The sequence below is a fragment of the Aquarana catesbeiana genome, linkage group LG05, assembly GCF_042186555.1.
Source record: "Aquarana catesbeiana isolate 2022-GZ linkage group LG05, ASM4218655v1, whole genome shotgun sequence".
Classification (NCBI taxonomy): domain Eukaryota; kingdom Metazoa; phylum Chordata; class Amphibia; order Anura; family Ranidae; genus Aquarana; species Aquarana catesbeiana.
The window spans coordinates 459,572,214-459,592,348 of record NC_133328.1 but is presented as its reverse complement, the minus strand read 5'-3'; the positions used below and the strand labels follow the sequence as shown (position 1 = coordinate 459,592,348).

Genomic DNA, 20,135 nt, shown 5'->3' with positions numbered 1-20,135 from the left:
TCAACTGTAAAAAAAAAAAAAAAAAATGTAAGAATAAAATATGCAAGTTTCAATTAACCCATACATTCTTCTGCTATGAAAACCTGTGACCCAAGACAGGTGCTCTTTTTTTTTCTCACGTAGCATGTCATCTGCAAGGGAAATTTTTTCTGCTCAGATGGGTAAATGTATTAACTCAGCCTTGTGAAAAGCATTAACTAAAAAGGTAGTCGGCTAGTACAGGATGTACTATAATCATGTAGCCGTGTGTGTAATGTCATGTAGCAGTAGTGATTTATTGTTTTTTGTGCCAATTGTTTTCCAGGAAACTGGCAAAGAAGCGGAAAGAGACCCTGAGCAGCACCCGCCAGGAGATGACAGTGATGGTGAATTCAATGGATAAAAGCTACACGGAGCAAGGCACCAACTGTGATGAAGCTTTCTCTTTCATGGACACGCACAATCTAAATGGCAGATGTAAGTTCAAAATGATTTTGCTCCAGCACTGGGTTTTATTTTTACTAATGCATGGAGGAGGAAGCAACTGAAGTGAATAAGAGTGACTTTTAAGACTTTTCCATCTCATTAACCAATCAATTTAATGGACAAAGTAGTCACTTATGGAAAATCAGTGCCTCCCGTGCTGTGCCTTAAATCACATTGCGTATTGTAATGAGCAGCCACTGATGCATCAAGGGCTTTCTCTTAATAATCATAACAAGTTTGCCTGTCTTTGCTGTCAAAGCCCAGAGTATAGCTGGGAGCATGATGTACTTTTTCTATTATACACTGTGAATAATTTCCATTTTCCTCATTTAAGAATAGCTTGGAGTTGTGTTTTTTTTTTTTAAGCATTAAGGAAATCGGCATGTTAGTTATAGTCTCCAGGCTCCTAAGCCCATTGTGTGGGCTGAGCTTTTTCAGCTTATTGGTTCCCTGAGAATAACAGCATTAAAGGGATTTCCAGGAACGCTGACAATACCTTAAACTGGGACTCCAGGCAGGTATTTTGAAATACCATTAAATTCATTTATGCATTCATTAAAAAATAGTACATGTATTTTCTAGCATACAAACCTACATCCTAAATTTGAGTCTGATAGTGTCTGACAATACTAGGAGGAGAGAATAAAGGAATAACCTTATTAATCTGCTGCCGCTCCATCATTGTCCAATCAGCGTTTGCATTTAAATGCACTATATACTGTGTACTTATGAAGATAACACATGTTAAAGCAGAACTTCACCCAAAAGGGAAAGTTCAGCTCTCCCCCCCCCCCCCTCCTCTGACATATTTGCCAGATTTTTTTGGAGGGGTGGAGTGGGTATCTGGTTTTGACAGGTACCCGCTCCCACTTCTGATGTTCTCCTCCCCCCCATCCCTGCCTACAGACACATCACAGGTCCCAGAAGACTGCAGGATAATTCACAAAGTGCATCGCGGCTCTTGCATTCGCAGTGAGCAGCCAGCTGTGAAGCCTCAAGGAGTCACAGCTAGCTGCCCACAGTTAAAATTCCGGCACAGAGGGCTGAAGACCAGTGAAGAAACCGGCTTGGGTGAAAGTACTTCACACATTTGTTTGCCTTTAACATTCACTTATGGAATGAATGGAATTTCCCAATCAAAAAACACATTTACTGTTAGAATTTAATTTTGTCAAGAAACGTTTTTCATCCTGCACTTTTGATTGTTTTCAGCACCATGGCAAAAAAACAGTCATCAATTTGACACCATTAATTAGAAGATCAAAAAGAAATCATATTTTTTTTAATAGGTGTACCTATGTTTGTTCATTGCATATGTAGGTTGTGCTGACTGCTTAGTAAAATAGCTTAGTGAGGGCCCATCCGCTACAAATTCATGCATTTAAATATTTTGTGTTAGACGGTCCATTTATTTGGCATGGGCTATCAATGTACCTTTATTGGGTCCTGCACTGGTTTTTAGGACACAGTACAGTACATTGTGGTACAGTACAATGCATATACAGTATGCTGCAGCACACTAAATATGTGCATTGAGGTGCAATTAACAATGAATAACAATGCAGCGTGTTGGTTTTGTACATGGACTCCGAGGGGCCATTCACACCAGGGTGCTGCGGTAATGTTAATATGCCAGATGTCTACTACAGTAGATTAAATAATTCTTGTTCTTTCTTTGCAGCTGTTTCATCACCATCTTCATTCACAATGAAAACAAACACTCTAAGTACAACCGTGCCCAACTCATACTATCCAGGTAAGCAGGATATAGAAATAATGTTCTACTTTATTCAATCATTATTCTATTTTTCAGCATGTGTGCAGAAAGCTAAAGAGCATCTTGCCTATCGCTTCTCGGCCTTTTGGCTAAGATCAAGTGTAAAGAGCATCTTGCCTCATGAAAATATTTTGCTCGCAGTGATGGTAGAGTATGTCATGGCTGATTATGGGGCAGGTTTGGAGTGTTCATTTAATGTCATTCATTGTAAGATGAGCCCCAGCTATAGCCCAAACTTTTTTTTTTCATCCGTAAAGATTCATTAAAATTTTCAATGAGCTAACAACAAAAGAAGTAGGCAGCATCAAGAACATATAAACAAAAACGTGAGGTAACATAGAATTTCAAAACAATAAAGAAAGCAAGTACTTTCCGATGTCAGTCAACGACGAGTCAGCACACTGTCTTCAAGGTGCAACAGGAGGTATCTATACTGTAAACAGTGTTGTCAAAGGTAAGCATACCTTTCCTAGACACCTTCATCTTCAGTCTTTCTTCCATGGGGTAGATCCATATACTGTATGTTAGGACACAAAGGTCTTGGTTTGAAGGGAGGCTGTGGGAGTGACCAGTTAAAAAGTAACTTTTTCTAGTTATGTATAGAGTGTGAAATGGTTTAACTACAGTAGGGTTTTCATTTCTGTCATGCCCCTGTTGGGGAGATTTTTCCTCTCGACCTGTCCCTGTTACCCCAGGAAAAGAAATTTGTGAAACTGAGGTCCCCAGTACCAGAGAAGATAGGGAAAAAGCAGAAGAAGCTCTATTCCTTTAACACATCGTGGCTGATTTCTTAATGTGGTTGAGAATATTCATGGATAAAAAAAATGTGTAAAGTTTAATTTCAGTTATCCAGCTATGTGCAGATTAAATAAAAATGCAGGAATTTGCTTTTCGTATGATTGGGTTATTGAAGTGAATCTTCACTCATCCCTTGGTAAATCAGCCTGTCTGTCTCTATAACGTTCTCTTCCTGCCCCAGTGATACCCTGTTCCTAGGAAGGAAGGAAGGAAGGGGAAATCTCCCAAATGGAGACATAAACAGAAATAGGAACACGAAAGGAGTTCTAACCCTGCCCCTCTCTGTCCAATTTTTTTTTAAAAAGCAAGATTTTTTGGGTGTAGTTGGGCTTTAAGTAAACAGAACAGGTGTAGACTGCAAATTTTTTGCCATGCTGCAACATCAAAGATAATGCTTTAGTTATGTTGATTTTTAACTGGGTTGCCATCACTTTTCCAAAACTGTTCATAGTTCTGAGCATATAAATGCGCCACTCTGTGAGGTTTATAAGGGAAAAGAAGCGGTCTAAAAGGGGTTCATCAAACAGTATTGTGCTGCAGTACTGCAAGTTATTCCCCAATCATTCCCATTAGCTGTTTAGTTTTCTGTTATATAGAAACCATTACGAAGTCTGGGGAATTTAGCTGCTTCCTGCCCATATCAACAGCTGCATGAGTACTGGTGATGTCAAAGTCCGCTCAGGAAACCTCGAGTTTAGCAGATTTCATATCGGCTTAGGCTGTGTTTGACTTGGCAGTAGTTATAATGCTTTAAAAAAATGCATCTGTGCTATTCAGTACTTTCAGTATCTTTATATGAGTGAGAGAAAGAAGCAGTGAATAACCCAGAAGCACCAATTAACTAGAGCCAAGTCACATGCCAGCAAGGTAACTGTGAAGTCGCTGATATTCCTCAGCTTCACAGCAAAGATAGCAATTCTTTCAAGTTTCTTTGTCACTGCTGTCTTTACTACAACTGAACTTGAATCTTCAGAGCCATTACTTTCCCTATATTACTGCAGGAATTGTGCAGGCTACTGGAATTTATGGCATTTGCCAGTCAATAAAACTTCAAGCATTGCCAGGCAGATCCACAGACGTCAAAGCAAGTTATTCTAGTTACAGGAATGGTTGTGGAAGCTGTTAAACCACAGGGAATTAGGTACATTCTTAAAAAAAAAAAAAAACTGTATGCCAACCATTTTTAATATCTCACTACAATCCTTATGGATACTTATATTGGCAACACTGGTTTTTGTAGCAACTTTTACCAACACAATAGGCATGAATTGTGCTACTTATTCTCTCACTGTCTTTCATTCACCATTCTCTGCTGAAAGTTGTACAATATTTGTAGATGTATGTGAGCATTGATGGGGTTTCCCATTATCACTTTCATTCAGCATTGATTTAATACACAATACCTTTACATTTCTAGTTGGATCTCCAAAATTATTACCAAATCAGCATTTTTTTCTGATGATATATGAATGATACAGCTCAAATATGCTCAGCAAAGCTCGCCATGTACACATGTATGAGCAGCTGTGCCTTATATACCAGAATCACTTTTAGCCCTGGTCCAGATGCTATGTAAAGCTTTACTGCTGAGAAACATGTTTGAATACTGTATTACCAGCTAAACAACACACAAGAGGTCTTATGTATGAAAAGTATGCTAAGAAGAACATTTCTATCAGTATCCTTAGTTCATTTCCTACTCTGCACTGAGACAATAAGGGTCTCTGTCAACAAGCTTTGGGCTTGTGTCAATTAAATCAGTTCAACATCAGTTTTAGACACTAAGATCATTCAGAATTCATTGATAGGTGCATTTGAGCTAGTATTGACCTCCTTCTGACCTGATTCAAGCAAGCTTTGCATTGCAGTAGACTTGTATGGTAATACAAAACCTGTTTGCAGTTAACAAAAGCTAATTGAGAAGCTGAACTTCAATGGGTTAAAGTAAATTTTCTTTCAAGCACCTATCTGGTAAAAAAAAGGCTTGTATTACTATTTTTTAATTGTTCCGTTGACCTAAGATAAATAATATCACTTTCATACATATTGATAATTGTAGCTGAGTATTAGGATTTGTGTTCATAGGTTTTTTTCAGCACTGTTTGGAAAAGGATGTTATAGGCACAGCTGACCTAACACTGTTTTTGTTGCTTATTGATCCTCACTGTGAGTGTTCTGCTCTAGGCATATGGACGCTGAGATTGGAAATTGTGCATGTGCACACAGGTCCTTTAAATGTGCCTGAAAATCCGTTTTATGACTCAGTATTACTGTATCAGTGCAAGAGTTATGGATTGGAATATTAGCTATAACAAGCTCCATTGTTATTCAGCAACATATCAATGTGAACTTTTCTACAACCTAACCTTTTTACCAAAGCCATATGCAGCGGCCATTTTAATTATTGATATAGGACAGGAGTCGGTTAACAACAAGCAAGACAGAACACTATTTACAAGTACCCTAAAACCCTCATGGATAAAAAAAGCAGTGCCAGTGCAAACGTTCAATGATAGCCTACCTTGCAGCATATTTTTTTCTTCAAGATTGCAGGTGTACGAATACAGGCCCTGATTTTTTCATGGTCCTCTGGCATCCCTTCTGTGGCTTTTGTAAAATACAGTAGTAAATGCAGTAAAATACACCAAAATTACTGTGTCCATATACAAAAGAAATAATGAATATGTTTTGGACTGTTGAATGAATCAGGTGTGCACTAATCTACTAATGGTATGGCAAAATTATCTGCAATCCAGTCAAAGAAACCATTGACCCTACCTTAGATCTAGTGTTCTTCATTTCAAGTGTAATGTAAATTGTTGAGCCAATATAGTTCTACAGTGATGTTTCTGCAGATTTTAAATGATAGTATCCATGCTCTTTGGAGATATGAAAAAGCTAAATGTTGCTGTAATCATACAAGGAGCAATGGGAATATTTGATTCATTAAAGAAATCCAAAAGCCACTCATGGAATCAACATTTTTCTTTTCCAATAGATGTTAAAGGAAAGATTGTCTATGGCTCTGTCTGTGGTAGTAGTGTAGTGTTGTAATATGTATGTCTGATCAGCTTGCTTCCCAGGCAAGTCCTTCCTTAAAGCTGGCAATACATGGTTCAGTAGGAATAGGCCAAATTTTGATCCATGTATGGCTGTTCCCATTAGAGAGGAGTTGATCCACTAATCAGTTCCTCCCAAACAGTCCTGCCAGTATATTTTCGATCCATCAGCATTTGCAGCCAATCGGCTGCAGTGTTGATCAGTGTATTCTGAAGGCGGATGTCCAGCCGCCGGAATACAATAGCGCAGGGGGGGGGGACTCGAATGTGTGGTTGGAGGAATCAGTTTAGTCTTTTTTAATTAGCTGGCTGGCTGTTAAAAAAAAGATCCATCTATGGCCAGCTTACCTTCTGCAGGTTTGACATAATGGGCAAGTTGGCAACCAGAAGTGTTTAGTATAGGATTTTAAAACGATGCATTGCAGAGATGGGGGAACTGAATTCATTATTGTGCTAGACTCACCCATCCTCTAGACAATGCCATTGATAAGAGTAAACTTTCTTTGACCTTTTTTGCAGCGGTGTTATAAACCTTCCCTATGTGTAAACATGTATCTACCTTGCATCTGTAGTCTTCAAAATTTGCATCAATTATTGTCTGTTTTCTCCTTCTCTCTTTTATCCTTTTTTTCTTCCTGCTTTGACCTGCTTGTGGTGTATGGCAGATCCATTTGTGCCAACTGCAATTCTAGGTGAGATCATTTCCCTTCATAAAAGTTATCTGTACAAATGACTAGGATAGACAGTGATAGCAGAAGAGACTTTACCCATGCGTCCTGTGTTTGGCTCTTCACACAGCAGTGACTCTAGTGATTCTTACACATGCAAATGCTGAACATGTTATGAAGAAAAGTATTCAATGTTCATTAAATGGTGCTACTAAAGATTGTTTTGTATACGTGGGGGTCATTCAAATCTATCACAGCTTTGCCCACTTGGCTTGTACACAATCTTATACTACAATATTTTCGTGGGACAGTTTTTCACTGTGACTGCATGTTGGAGCTGAATACTTCTAAAGTAAAACATGTAACAGTGGCAGCCAAGAAATGACTCTGCTAGCTACTAATGGGCTATGACTCCCATCAATTACTTGCTGGATGGAGTTTCCAGGGTTGATGGGAATTGTAGCCCAGGTGAAAGCTGGAGAACCAAATGTTGGCTAACACTGATCTGCAATGTTTGTCTAAAAATCTCATGCCTCTGTCTTTCTATTCCCTTAACTTTGGTAGAACAGTCTAATTTTACAAGTATTTATTTTTCACACCTGTAAATTTTAATCTTTCAGACATTTTTTGTAGAATAAATGCTTTTTCTCTTCATTGAACACTTGTGCTGTCAACTTTAAGGTACTTCGTAATTAGTTTTGTACATCAAATAGGAATTTATAATGAAGTCAGACTCAAACAATAGAAGATGTTGAACTTGTTTCACTTGTAAACAAGCACTGCAAATTGTATTAAACATATCAGATCTTAACTGTCATACATCTACAAATCAATGTGAAGCATTCTTGTTTAAAAATTTATAATATCTTCAAGGAGCAGAGCCATCAAACTACTTACAGTTATCACTATTTTACTGGTCTGGGACCTGATGTCAGGTGTACTTTCAACATCATCTATTCAATTGGCTAAGATCCATTCAACAGATTGATTTACTGTCCTTTAATAAAAAATCTTGAACTTTCGATTTTGCAAAAATATCATGTAATCAAGTCATATAAAACAGAACAAAGCAGTCAGAAGGGGGTTATTGCATTGTGTTTTCTGCTATGAAGTTATTTCTCAATGCTGTATTGAGTGATATTAATGAATTCCTGGTCTGTTATAATGAATTGTGTGAAACCAGTTTATAGATTGCATGCCCTTAAGGCATTCAGAATTGATCCTTCAGATCTTTGAGGTTAGGAGCTTGTTACCTAGCATGATAACTGTTTGACAGGCTATTAACCTCTCAGTTAATTGTTAGCAGTTCAACCTCTAATTTATGGTTTTCCTTTCCAGAGGAGTGACAACAGTAAGATGCCTGACATCCTATCATACTAGGTAGAAGTAGATGAGACACTGGATTCAGATCCCTGGTATATAATGAAAGTCCTTATAAAGCCAAATGGCTTGCACTTGGCAGCTCCCAAGAAAAAAGGACCCTTTCTCAGAATACAAAAGTAATCTGATTTGGGAAGTACATTTGAGTTTCAACTCACTTTCTTGAGTCCAAAGTGGTATATTATTGACTCCACAAATGACAACAGGAAAAACACCAGGCAGCCAATGCATTTTGGGGGTTCAGCAATTTCCCTTCATCAGACTTTAAAATAAACTAAATATCAGTTCGACCCAGAACAAAGATGTTGGAAAAATTCAATCCAAACCAGGAGGATAATCTTTTAAAAGGTGCCCCATGTCAGTGGCTGAGCAGTATGCTGACAGTTACATTTCCATAAAGTTCTGTGAAACAAAGTAAACAGTGCAATGTGCTGGGTTCAGTGCATTCAGCACTGTGTCACACAGGGCACACCAATGGCTGTGGATTCAGCTCAAAACACCGGTGTGATGGGCCCTTAGAATAAAACCTCTAACATACACAGTACTACTGATGAAGGGGGAGTGCCCAGCCCCTGAAAAGCCTTGGCTGTCTGGTATTTTTTTTACTTTTTTATTACAGGTACGTATATAGAGCCATCAGTTTGTGCAGCACTCCAAATATATATATTCAGCCATTAACATTCATCAGTCCCTGCCCTCAAGGAGCTTACAATCTAAGGTCCCTATCTCACACTCATACATACATATACTGGGGCCAATTTAGACAAGATTTAATTAACTTATCAGCATGCCTTTGGAGTGTAGGAGGAAAACCGGAGTACCCGGAGGAAACCCACACAAGCACATGGAGAACATGCAAACTCCATACAGGTACTGCCATGGTTGTTTTTTCCTGTTGACATTTGCAGAATCATTAAAATACCATTTTAAAATTTAGGAACTTTTTCTTGGCATTCTATCATACTAGGACAGGGATCTCCTAAACGTGTATCCGGATGCCTCATAGGGAGGAAACATTTGATGAATTAATCTTCAGCTTGGCTTTCACACAGAATTACGTAACATTACCAAGGAATGTCATAGCAGCATATGGACACATTTATGTAAAAATTTGAACTTTATTCATTGTTCTACAACACCTGGAACTGAAACAATCACTTATACCAAGCAGATTCTTTATGGGACATGTGATTGGATTTTATTAGCAGCCTGCCTGCTTTTAGACTTTGTTCATATGATCTTCAGCTTTTAAAAGAGCAGTGTGTACATCACGTTTCTGCAGATGCTTTTGGCAAGCTTTAAACAGTTTTGTTAAGGCCTTTAAAGCTTCAACAAAGCTATTTGAAGCTTGCTAAAAGATTTGTTAAAAGTTTCTATACACTCTGCTCGTATACATTGTAACTGCTTGCTGCTGGCCACAGTAAATTTACTGCGGCAAGGCGATACGGGCTGGCAGGATCACAAACATGTACATCATCCTGTCTGTTCCAGGTTAGGGGTGCACAGCTTGCTGCCCCCTTGATCGCTGTGTCCACTGGACACAGCGGACTGCGACTCCTCGTACCCAGCCGCTTTGAGCCGGGGGATCATCTGATCGCTATGCAATCACATGATCACATTGTCAACAAAGCTGTTATAAATGAATTTCATTCATAACAGCTGTACTTCCTATAGTGATGCTGTGTTTGGCCCACAGCTATCACACGGTACCTGGGACAAACACAGCACCCTGTACCATGTGATAGCTGTGGGCCAATCACAACACACAGTAGTAAATGACAGGTGTTATGAATGTAACCCATGCATGACAGTTCAAAACATTGCTGTTACAGTGATGATCACTGTAACAGCAATCAAAGTGTACAAAAAAAATCACTGATCACTATGAGGATACTGCACTATTCTGATGAAAGTATGTAGAAAAAAAAAATGTTAAAAAAAGAAAAAAAAAGAAATAATGTTGAAAAAATTGTTTAATAAATGTTTTTTTTTGTCACCAGTCAGTATCCATGGTCACCACCATATGATGACCTTGTACTACACTGATGACAGTATGTAAAAATAAACTGTAAAAAAAAAAATTATTTTGTTTCTTCATTTTCCAAAAAATTGTGACAAAAATTACAACTTCGAAAAACTCACTATGCCTTTTACTAAATACCTCAGACTGTATACTTTCTAAAAAGGAACTTTCACACAAACCAATTAATTTAAACTTTGTGGGATTTTTTTGATACCAAAGACATGTAGCAGAATAAATATTGGTCTAAAATAAATGAAGAAATTTGATTTCATTGGATATGTTTTGTAACAGAAAGTAGAAAATATTTATTTTTTTCAAAATATTTTGTCTTTTTTAATTTATATAGCAACCCCCCCCCCCCTAAAAAAAAATATTTGTGTGAAAAAAAATTATGTAAATTTCATTTGCATACAGTGATGCATGACTGTGCAATTGCCAGTTAAAGTAGCACAGTGCTGAATAGCAAAAAAATGCCCAAGTCATGAAGGAGGTAAAACCTTCTGGAGGTCAAGTACTTAAAAACCGTGTGAAGAAGAACTTGTTCTAGTTTTTGTAAACATCTGCCTATTTGTTTGGATGTAAAGGGTCTCTTTACCACACCATTTGAAAAAGGCTGGGGAATTTTTATGAACAACCAATATAATATAAAAAAAATTATTTTAGATGGTATAGGAGAAGAATTTTAAAATGTAGGATTAAACACAATTTTGTTTTAACTTTAGTAGTCAAATACCTACAGTACCTTCTTCCATGAACAGATCTGGAACACTCCAGGCCATGTCAAATATCAATTACACAATCTATGGCAGCCTAGGATATGAATCACAATATCTACAAATTCTAAGAATTTCCCTTCTGTCCATCTAGTGAAGGGCTTTATCACACATATAAATGTCCCTTGAGGGAAGAAAATGCACAGTTTTGATGAATAAATCTGTGAGATTTAATTGCAGGATTATAGTAAGCCTATTAAGTAAAATCTTAGATATTTTTTTTCATTCGCTTATCTCTGTCCAGCACTTCTGACACTGACAAGTAAGCCTGTCATACAGTTTTAATTCACAAAATAAATTAGATAATCAAATTTGTATTTATAGTGCACAGCATTGTCTGTACACAATGGGATGCCAACATGCATCACTTATGAATAGAAGAAAATTCTGTCATGAAACTGGACCTGTAAATTTGTCCCAGTAGGATATAAAACAGTGGTGGTCAACTTACTATAAAAAGGAGAACTCAACTGCAGTCCTTCGCATCTTCAGAGGGTCAATTTCAGTATATGTAGTGCTACAAAAGGCTGTCAGAGACAAACAATATTCTGCTTATGGTCACTAGAGACTAGGAACATGCTACAGGTGTAGTTAAAGGCTGCAGATACGCTGCAGGAACTGTAGAGATCAGGAATATGTTACATGAGACCCCCAATATCTACACTTTACAATTAAATACTCCTACTCCTGAGATTTTTATTTATCAGTTTTGGGCTTATAAAACTAGAAATTGTTTCAACTATATTGATAAACCTATCCACCATCCCTGTGGATCCTTACTAACCAAAGAAATTTGCTCTCCTCTAGGTAATGTCCGCAATGCCAAAGATGCCAACAATAATACCTAGTCATTTGTAGGTTCTGATTTTATTTGCAGTTTCACATAAATCAGTAAATAAGGACTGGGCTGCTTTTTTAACAAGGGTCATGTAAGCTACAAGTTTTTAACGTCGCTGTTTGTGATGTTTTTTAAATGAAGATTATCCAGTGGTGGACACATCAGTGCAGTCCATACAGGCACCAAGGGCCTCTGAGGTCCTGGGGCCCATTGCAGGTAGGGGCTTCTCCTGCCTGTGATGGGCCCTAGAACCTCAGTGACCAGATGACAAGCAGGGTACCTTCAGTGACTGAAGGTATCCTGGCTGGGTTCCAGGTCTATGGGCATTTCTCCTAAAACTACCAATTTACTGTGTGATTTTCTTTCTCTCCAAAGTTCATTTTTTTTTCCTCACAATTCAGTAAGTTATAATGCATCATTTCGGCACAGGGACCCCTCGCTGACTTTGTCCATCACTGAGCATATCAATTGCTAAAATAATACCTAAATGCCCTGTACACACGCTCGGACATTGATCGGACATTCCGACAACAAAATCCATGGATTTTTTCCGACGGATGTTGGCTCAGACTAGTCTTGCATACACATGGTCGCACAAAGTTGTCGGAAAATCCGATCGTTCTGAACGCGGTGACGTAAAACACGTACGTCGGGACTCTAAACGGGGCAGTAGCCAATAGCTTTCGTCTCTTAATTTATTCTGAGCATGCGTGGCACTTTGTGCGTCGGATTTGTGTACACACAATCGGAATTTAACCAATCTGATTTTGTTGTCGGAAAATTTTATAGCCTGCTCTCAAACTTTGTGTGTTGGAAATTCCGACAGAAAAAGTCAGATGGAGCCCACACACGATCGAAATTTCCGACAACACAATCCGATCGCACTTTTTCCTTATATAACAGATAGTGCAGCAACTATTGAGCCAAGCAGTAAGGGGGCCTAGTAATGTAGCGACAAGTACAAGTGGAAATGATGTTAGTAATGAGAAGGAAGTGTTTTGGACCCTATAACGAAATTGTTATAATTGTCCACCATATTTGTGTATATTTTGTGTAGTATGTATAGCTGCATAACAGCCACACCAGTTAAATTGTAATATATATATATATATATATATATATATATATATATATATATATATATATATATATATATATATATATATGTATATATATATATATATATATATAATCTACACCTAATCTTAGCCAAAAGGCTGAGAAGCAATACGTATGTATATAAAATATAGTAAAAGTTAATTAGTGTATTAATATATTAAGTTGTACATTCATATGTTTATATTTTCAGCAGTAAAGTATACTTTTATGTTTCCTAAAATATGTATTAAATTTATAAAAATAAAAGTTATAGGCAAAAGCAGGCCACACCTTTCAAACTAATTGCCATATAATGCATTCATTAGAATGTAAGAAATACAAACGTTTATTTGTATAATAGGGGATACGTAATTCTAAGTCAGATTACTGAACTTTTCTTCATAGCAGAAAACATTTACTAAGTATTTAGACCTACTAAATAAATGTACAGTCTGAATGCCTAATCTAAATATCACAGTAACAAGTGTTTCATAAAATGCAAGAAAATGCATTTGTAAATATATATGAGTTTGGCTTTTTATCAAATGGATGTTTTCAATGAAGGAAAACAGCACTAAAGATGTTATTTTTTAAAGAGTACTTCCCGCAACATTTAGTATGTAAATACTTTTGTGAAAGCTTATATAATGTTTGTGATGCTTTTGAGATCTTTATTAAACTGTTGCATGATATGTATTACTGATGACCGATTATTTTTATTCCATTATAAAACTGTATACATCTATTTTTTAATATAACTTATCTTCAATGTAAACATTTTGTACAATTTTTTTTGTGGGGGATGAAGGGGGGGGGTGTTGTTATCTTTTCCTATTACTGATTTTCTTTGTTTTTGTTTCAAATGTTCTGTTTTTTCGATGCATTCTGGTCATGGCATTTTTAATTTTCTGTAGAAAATCTGGAATACCAGGACCAGAATGGGAGTTTGAAAACCAGGACTGGACCAGAATCTCATGAGGATTTGGAGTTAGGTTGGATATATTGTGATACAAAAATTTGATGGATTCTTTGACAATTAAAAATAAACAAAATTAAATGGCATTATGTTTTTTGTCCTTTGTGTCGTATCTTATTTTTAGGCATGATGTAGTAGATTGTATATATTATGTTACCTTTAAGTAATATCCCTTCATAGATCTATGTCTTCATTATGCACATGTGCATGAAATACATAAATTATAAGATACATCATACCCAGCTAGAAACCCATTTAAAGTATAGCCTTTGGACTTATATAAGAATAAATTTAAGTTAAACGATAATTTTATAACATAAGCAATATTTGTGGACATTTGACTTTTGACCTATTAATTTATCAGACAATGAAAAGATGTTTTTATTTTTATCGCTTCCACCATTAAATAAAAACACTCATCTAGATAAAATATGTAAACTGCAGTAGGATTAGAGGAAACCTTTAGTGAGAGAAACAGGGAAGTTGCTATTGAACTCTTTGTGAAACTGTTAGTTGCTAGGCTGCTCCTGGCTTCAGTATTTTGAGACTCTGACCTGGAGCAAACATGCATGTTAAGAAAGTGAAAGCAAACTTCTAATCTGGATGCTTGTTCGAAGTTAGTCACTTAGGGAGTACTAAAGCCACTGGATTGCCATGACAACCAGAGAACTAACATTTTCAGAAGGAGGAATCAAAAATGGCAGCTTCTATACTTCCTCACTAAAGGTTAATTCCCAAGGGGTTTTCGACTTTCAAAATAAAAGTAGACCCGTAACTCAAAGAGCGCAGTGTGATAACACTGAGATGTCCCCGAGCCCTAACGGTATCTTTGTAAGCAGCCTTTGATTGACAAAAAATTATGCTCATAGAGAACCATTATACCATAACGAATGAGCCACAATATTATGGTGCAGCACCTGAAATATGAAAGTGTATCTATTGATCCCAATCCTAAAGTGTGTAGGTGTTGGGCATCTCTCTTTAATGCCACTCTAAGTTTCTCCAACAAGGGTCCACTTTTAGCTCTGAGTAGAAAATCCCAAAAAGTTTGTTACCCTGCCCCTCATTATTAATAGGTATACAATCATAGATCCACTAAAATTTTTAGCACTTAGCTTCCTATTTTCTATGGCTTTTTAGTTCAACCTCATACCCCGTCTCTTCTATTTGACCACAGTCAGGAGCCATGCTGTTGTTAATGAATACATTTTAATTGCTTATGCCCTGTCTTATTTTTTTCCTACTCTTTTCCCTCCTGATATATCTTCTTAAAAGTGCCAATTAATGGTAAGTTTCTCTTTGTACGCTCTGGAGAAACAACTATGGGGGAGGTGGGTGTCCTTTCCCATGCTGGATGAGTATACATTGCAATGTTCTGTATATTTTTCCAGCACTTGGAAGGATAAATGGCAGGGGAACCCATGTAGGTCTTTTTCACACCAAGTGGTTCTGTTTTTGTCTGTTTGCATCTCAGTTTTGCCCCATTTCATGTGTTGTTTAAGAACCTTGGTTACAAGTTGCATGCAAATGAATGGGGTAGAACTGTAAACCTTAAACGTCTGTACCCTAAACCAGTGTCCAACCATATTGTGTTTCATTTTTTTTTTACATGTGTTTTAAAGGGTTTTAGTTAGTTATTTACTTTGTAGCTCTGTTGCGTATACTGTTACAAACTACTCTGTGAATTTGTTTCAGCCTGTTTCATTTGTATTTGATACATCGTTACCAACTATTTAAAATGTAATTTAAAATGTGCATATTTCTTATCTCAGTGTTTTACCTTCTATCTCGTCATAATTTCATTTCCACTTCTTTCATTTATATTTTTGTGTTTTTGTTTTTTTTTTTAAATTTATGTTTATACTTCATTTATATTTTATTTCTATTTTATACAAGTTCAAAATCGCTAACCCTGTTTTGTTTTGTTTTTGATAGATGAAAACCACACGAACAGCGAGACAAGCAGCTTAGCCCAGTCTCATACATACAAGAAACGGGAGGCAGCTGATGTTCCCTACCAGACAGGCCAGCTTCACCCAGCCATCCGGGTAGCTGACTTGCTGCAGCACATCACACAGATGAAATGTGCTGAAGGCTACGGATTCAAAGAAGAGTATGAAGTGAGTATGAAACCTAGACGGGTACGATGGCAGGAGGTGCTGCAAAAAAAGGTATAATGCAGCAGAAACTTCAAATGCCTTTTTCATCTCTTGTAATTTCCAAAAAGAACTTTCAATATTTTATTTTGAACATTCATTATTAATATTTTAGATTCAATGAGATAGCTACATAACAGGTTTGAAGAGTTGACACCGTTGCCTTTCATCTCCTCTTTAGCTGACAGGATGTGAACTTTGAGGATGCATAAAGTCTGATGTCTTATATTGTTAAATGTTTTTCTGACGGGCATCCAGTTTGACTTGTATTGATTACACTGTGTGCCTGAACCTTTCTGTTTTGTTACTTTTAAATAAGTATGACATTGCTTTAGGGAGATGGGCACAAATCCACTCAATAGTTAAGATTTAAAGGGACCCTAAAATGTAAACACAGGTTTGGTTTTTAGAGAAAGATTCAGGAGTTCATCATAACTTAAAATACATGAGAAAGTATGAAAGTTAATTGCAGTATCATAAAACACACAGCTGACCTCTTGTCATAATACTATGGAAACATAGGAAGGCAAAAAATAACTGGATAGATAACATAAAACAGTAGGCAACTTTAAGCTGTATTTACAGTATACAGTATATAGATGAATATAGATGTCATTGATGTCTTGACTGCCAAATGTTATATCATTTTCAGGCCTACCCTGATCAGAACTGAGCCGTGTATGAATAGCAGACACTTACAGTCAGGAAGGGTGTAATATGCAGTCAACAGATGACCATATTAGTCCATGTACAATATGCGACATATGTGGTTTTTTTGCACACGCTTGATACATACAGGATCCAGAAGTTCCTCAAAGATGCCAAACATCCATAGCTTACAGATTTTACTATTAGTGTGTGTGACTATATCTGTTATAAATCAGTCCATCTGAATCTGTAAGTAAATGAGGTCAGGCAACTTAACTCCAAAGTGCATGATCAATTCATGGGAAGTTGCACTTTTATTTCTGTTAAAGTTTTTAATAGCTTTTCATGTAAGTCAGCTTCTGGTTTAGGTTAAATGGTTCCTTCATGTGAAAGCTTATGAAATGCACAGGAAAGGATGACACTTGTTGACTGATAGATGTAATGTGCAGTGTTCTGTAGCAGAAAAGATATGACCATGAAATTATTTGAAAAATAATCTCCCTTCACTGCCAGTACGACTTACAGGTGATTCCCCTGAGCTCTTGAATAACATTTTGCATCTGAGGGGAAGTCAGTCGGCATGTCTGTTTGACAAATGAGTGAGAATCAATAAACGGTGCTATCATGTCATGCATTATACTTGCTTTCTCCTGCATACTAGATGCTGCTTGTCTGTGTAGCCTGCTGAATATTTTTTTCAACTTGTATGAAGATCATCAATTGCTCATAATGTGGTAAAGTTCCCTTTCTTTACATTGTAGTTATATAAGTTCCCATGAACATAGCAGTGAAAAAATGAATTCCTATGTTGGCATCAATATAAAGTTTCTGATAGTCTGGAAAAAAATGAGTGCAGTTTACTGCAGACAGAATCAGAAAGTAACAGAAACGTTGAGCTTAGTTTTGCCCTCTCCTTCACCCTAAGTCTAGGCATTGGTCCTTTAATGTCATAGGCAACCTTACTGACCAGTAGAGAGAATCAGAATGTAGAAGGGTCCAAAGCCAAAAGTAAAGATATATTTTTGACATACAGTTTTTACTGAAGAAGAAGCCTGCAAAGAAACCATCAGAACATTACATCAGTAATAGTAAAGTAAATATAGGTCACTCAGGCTTCCTTTTAAATTTTCCTGCTTGCAAATATTTTGTCATTCAATAGCTTAAAATTGGCACCAAAAAGTAATTACATGACCATGTTCCTCTGCATGTCTGGCTTAATGTGTGGTGACCAAGGGCAGGATGAGCTGGGAAGCCAAGAAGATATCAACCACTAGCACTTACATCACAGTGAACCATGAGAAATGGATCCAGCTGGCCATCCTGGCATTTGTGGGCAATGCATTTCTGCTGGCAGCAGATTCAGAGTGAATCCCTCTGTATAGGACAGCCAGAGCCACTACGTTATTTTGTTTCTGCAAGCCCATCCAGTCATGCCAACCACTGTCACTATTAAAGGAGACCTATATTTGGCCACTCTCTTTTGCCCTGGGTGCTTATCACTCATGTGCCTCTAAGAGCACACAGTGTGAGCATGGATTCAACCCAACTGGTATCCATCCACCTCTTATGCCTGTAGTAGCTTATTTGCTGCTGGGGGACTGCCCCTGTTTGTATCCATAAAGCCTAAATTGACAGGACAGAGCCAGGTGACATGTCTCATGCAGTCCAAGAGGGAAACGCCCAAGGGAAGTAGTTTGTTGAATGACACTGGGAATCATCTAACTGTAAAATCACATAGAGGCAATGGGCAGAATGGGACAACTTAAGCTGCTCAATGTTAAAGGCTAAGTTCACCTTTGTTCACCTTTTTTTTCTAAATTCCAGCTCCCCTGTGTACCAATATAGCAGTAGTGTACTTATTCTGCAAAAATAAAACCGCTTTCCATTAATTCTACACACGCTTACCTCACTCTGTTCATAGCTGTTTAACCACTTGCCGACCGCCTTCCGCATATACTGCACTACTACAAGGCGGCTCGGCTGCGCAAACCGACGTACCTGTACGTCATTCTGTGCATGTGGTACTGCGCACGTGCCGTCGTGTGCCGCGGGAGCTTGTCCGTGGGTCTGCCCGACTCGATCACAGTGAAGAGAGGCAGAACGGGGGTCCTGATAAACATCGCTGATTGCCACCATCACTGGTAAAGAAAAAATATATAATAAAAATGCCATAAATCTATCCCCTATTTTGTAGACACTATAACTTTTGCGCAAACCAATTAATATACGCTTATTGCAATTTTTTTTACCAAAAATATGTAGAAGAATGCATATTGGCCTAAACTGATGAAGAAATTAGTTTTTTTTTTTAAATTTGGGGATATTTTTTAAAGCAAAAAGTAAAAAATATTGTGTTTTTTTTTTTTTTAAATTGTCACTCTTCTTTTGTTTATAGCGCACAAAATAAAAACCGCAGAAATGATCAAATATGACCAAAAGAAAGGAAAAAAAAGGGCATACATTTTGTTTGGGTACAGTGTTGCACGACCGCGCAATTGTCAGTTAACCACTTTCAGACTGCCCGTTATACTTGGGCTTTTTGAAGAGGAATATCGTTGTTATGGCTGCAGCTAGCTGCCATAACCCCAGTATCCTCTTCTTCAGTGAGCGGGCCGGTTTCAGATAAAAGTGGTCTCTGCAGCGTATTCGCAGAGAGATCACTTTTATCGGCGGCGGGAGAGGGGCCCCCCTCCTGCCACGCTCCGGTGCCCTCCGCCGCTTACCGGATCCGTCGCAGCGGCGGAGGCGATTGGATCTTCACCCTTGCTGGGCATGGAGACGAGTGAGGGGAAGATGGCCCCCACCCGTCTCCATAACACTGCAGGGTGGAAACGACGTCAAAACGTCACTTCCGCCCATAGCTCTTAAAGGGCCATTTTTTTAAATTATTTTTTTAATGACAATTTTTTTGTTAGTGTAAATATGAGATCTGAGGTCTTTTTGACCCCAGATCTCATATTTAAGAGGTCCTGTCATGCTTTTTTTCTATCACAAGGGATATTTACATTCCTTGTAATAGGAATAAAAGTGACACCATTTTTTTTTCAAAAACTGTGTAAAAATAAAAAATAAAAGATAAAATAAATAAGAATTTTTTTTTTTAAACGCGCCCCGTCCCGTCGAGCTCGAGTGCAGAAGCGAAAGCATACAAGAGTAGCGCCCGCATATGTTCAAACCACACATTTGAGGTATTGCCGCGATCATTAGAGCGAGAGCAATAATTCTAGCCCTAGACCTCTGTAACTCAAAACATGCAACCTGTAGAATTTTTTAAACGTCGCCTGTGGAGATTTTTGAGGGTAAATGTTTTTCGCCATCCCACGAGCGGGCGCAATTTTAAAGTGTGACATGTTGGGTATCAATTTACTCGGCGTAACTTTATCTTTCACAATATAAAAAAAATTGGGCTAACTTTACTGTTGTCTTATTTTTTAATTAAAAAAGTGTATTTTTTCCAAAAGTGCACTTGTAAGACC

The 20,135-nt window shown here is 37.5% G+C and overlaps 1 protein-coding gene across 10 annotated transcripts in view; it reads left to right on the top strand.

Annotated features, from left to right (window-relative positions):
* PTPRM (protein tyrosine phosphatase receptor type M) overlaps positions 1-20,135 on the top strand; it is a 1,075,005-nt gene that overhangs the window by 824,863 nt on the left and 230,007 nt on the right. For 4 of the 10 annotated variants that reach the window (XM_073631370.1, XM_073631369.1, XM_073631367.1 and 1 more), the window contains 5 exons: positions 305-456; positions 2,147-2,221; positions 6,765-6,791; positions 13,794-13,871; positions 15,791-15,975. In XM_073631370.1, the coding sequence (XP_073487471.1) occupies positions 305-456; positions 2,147-2,221; positions 6,765-6,791; positions 13,794-13,871; positions 15,791-15,975 (517 nt within the window). The remainder of the gene's footprint in view (positions 1-304; positions 457-2,146; positions 2,222-6,764; positions 6,792-13,793; positions 13,872-15,790; positions 15,976-20,135) is intronic. The other 6 variants (XM_073631373.1, XM_073631376.1, XM_073631375.1 and 3 more) reach the window with 3 other exon arrangements.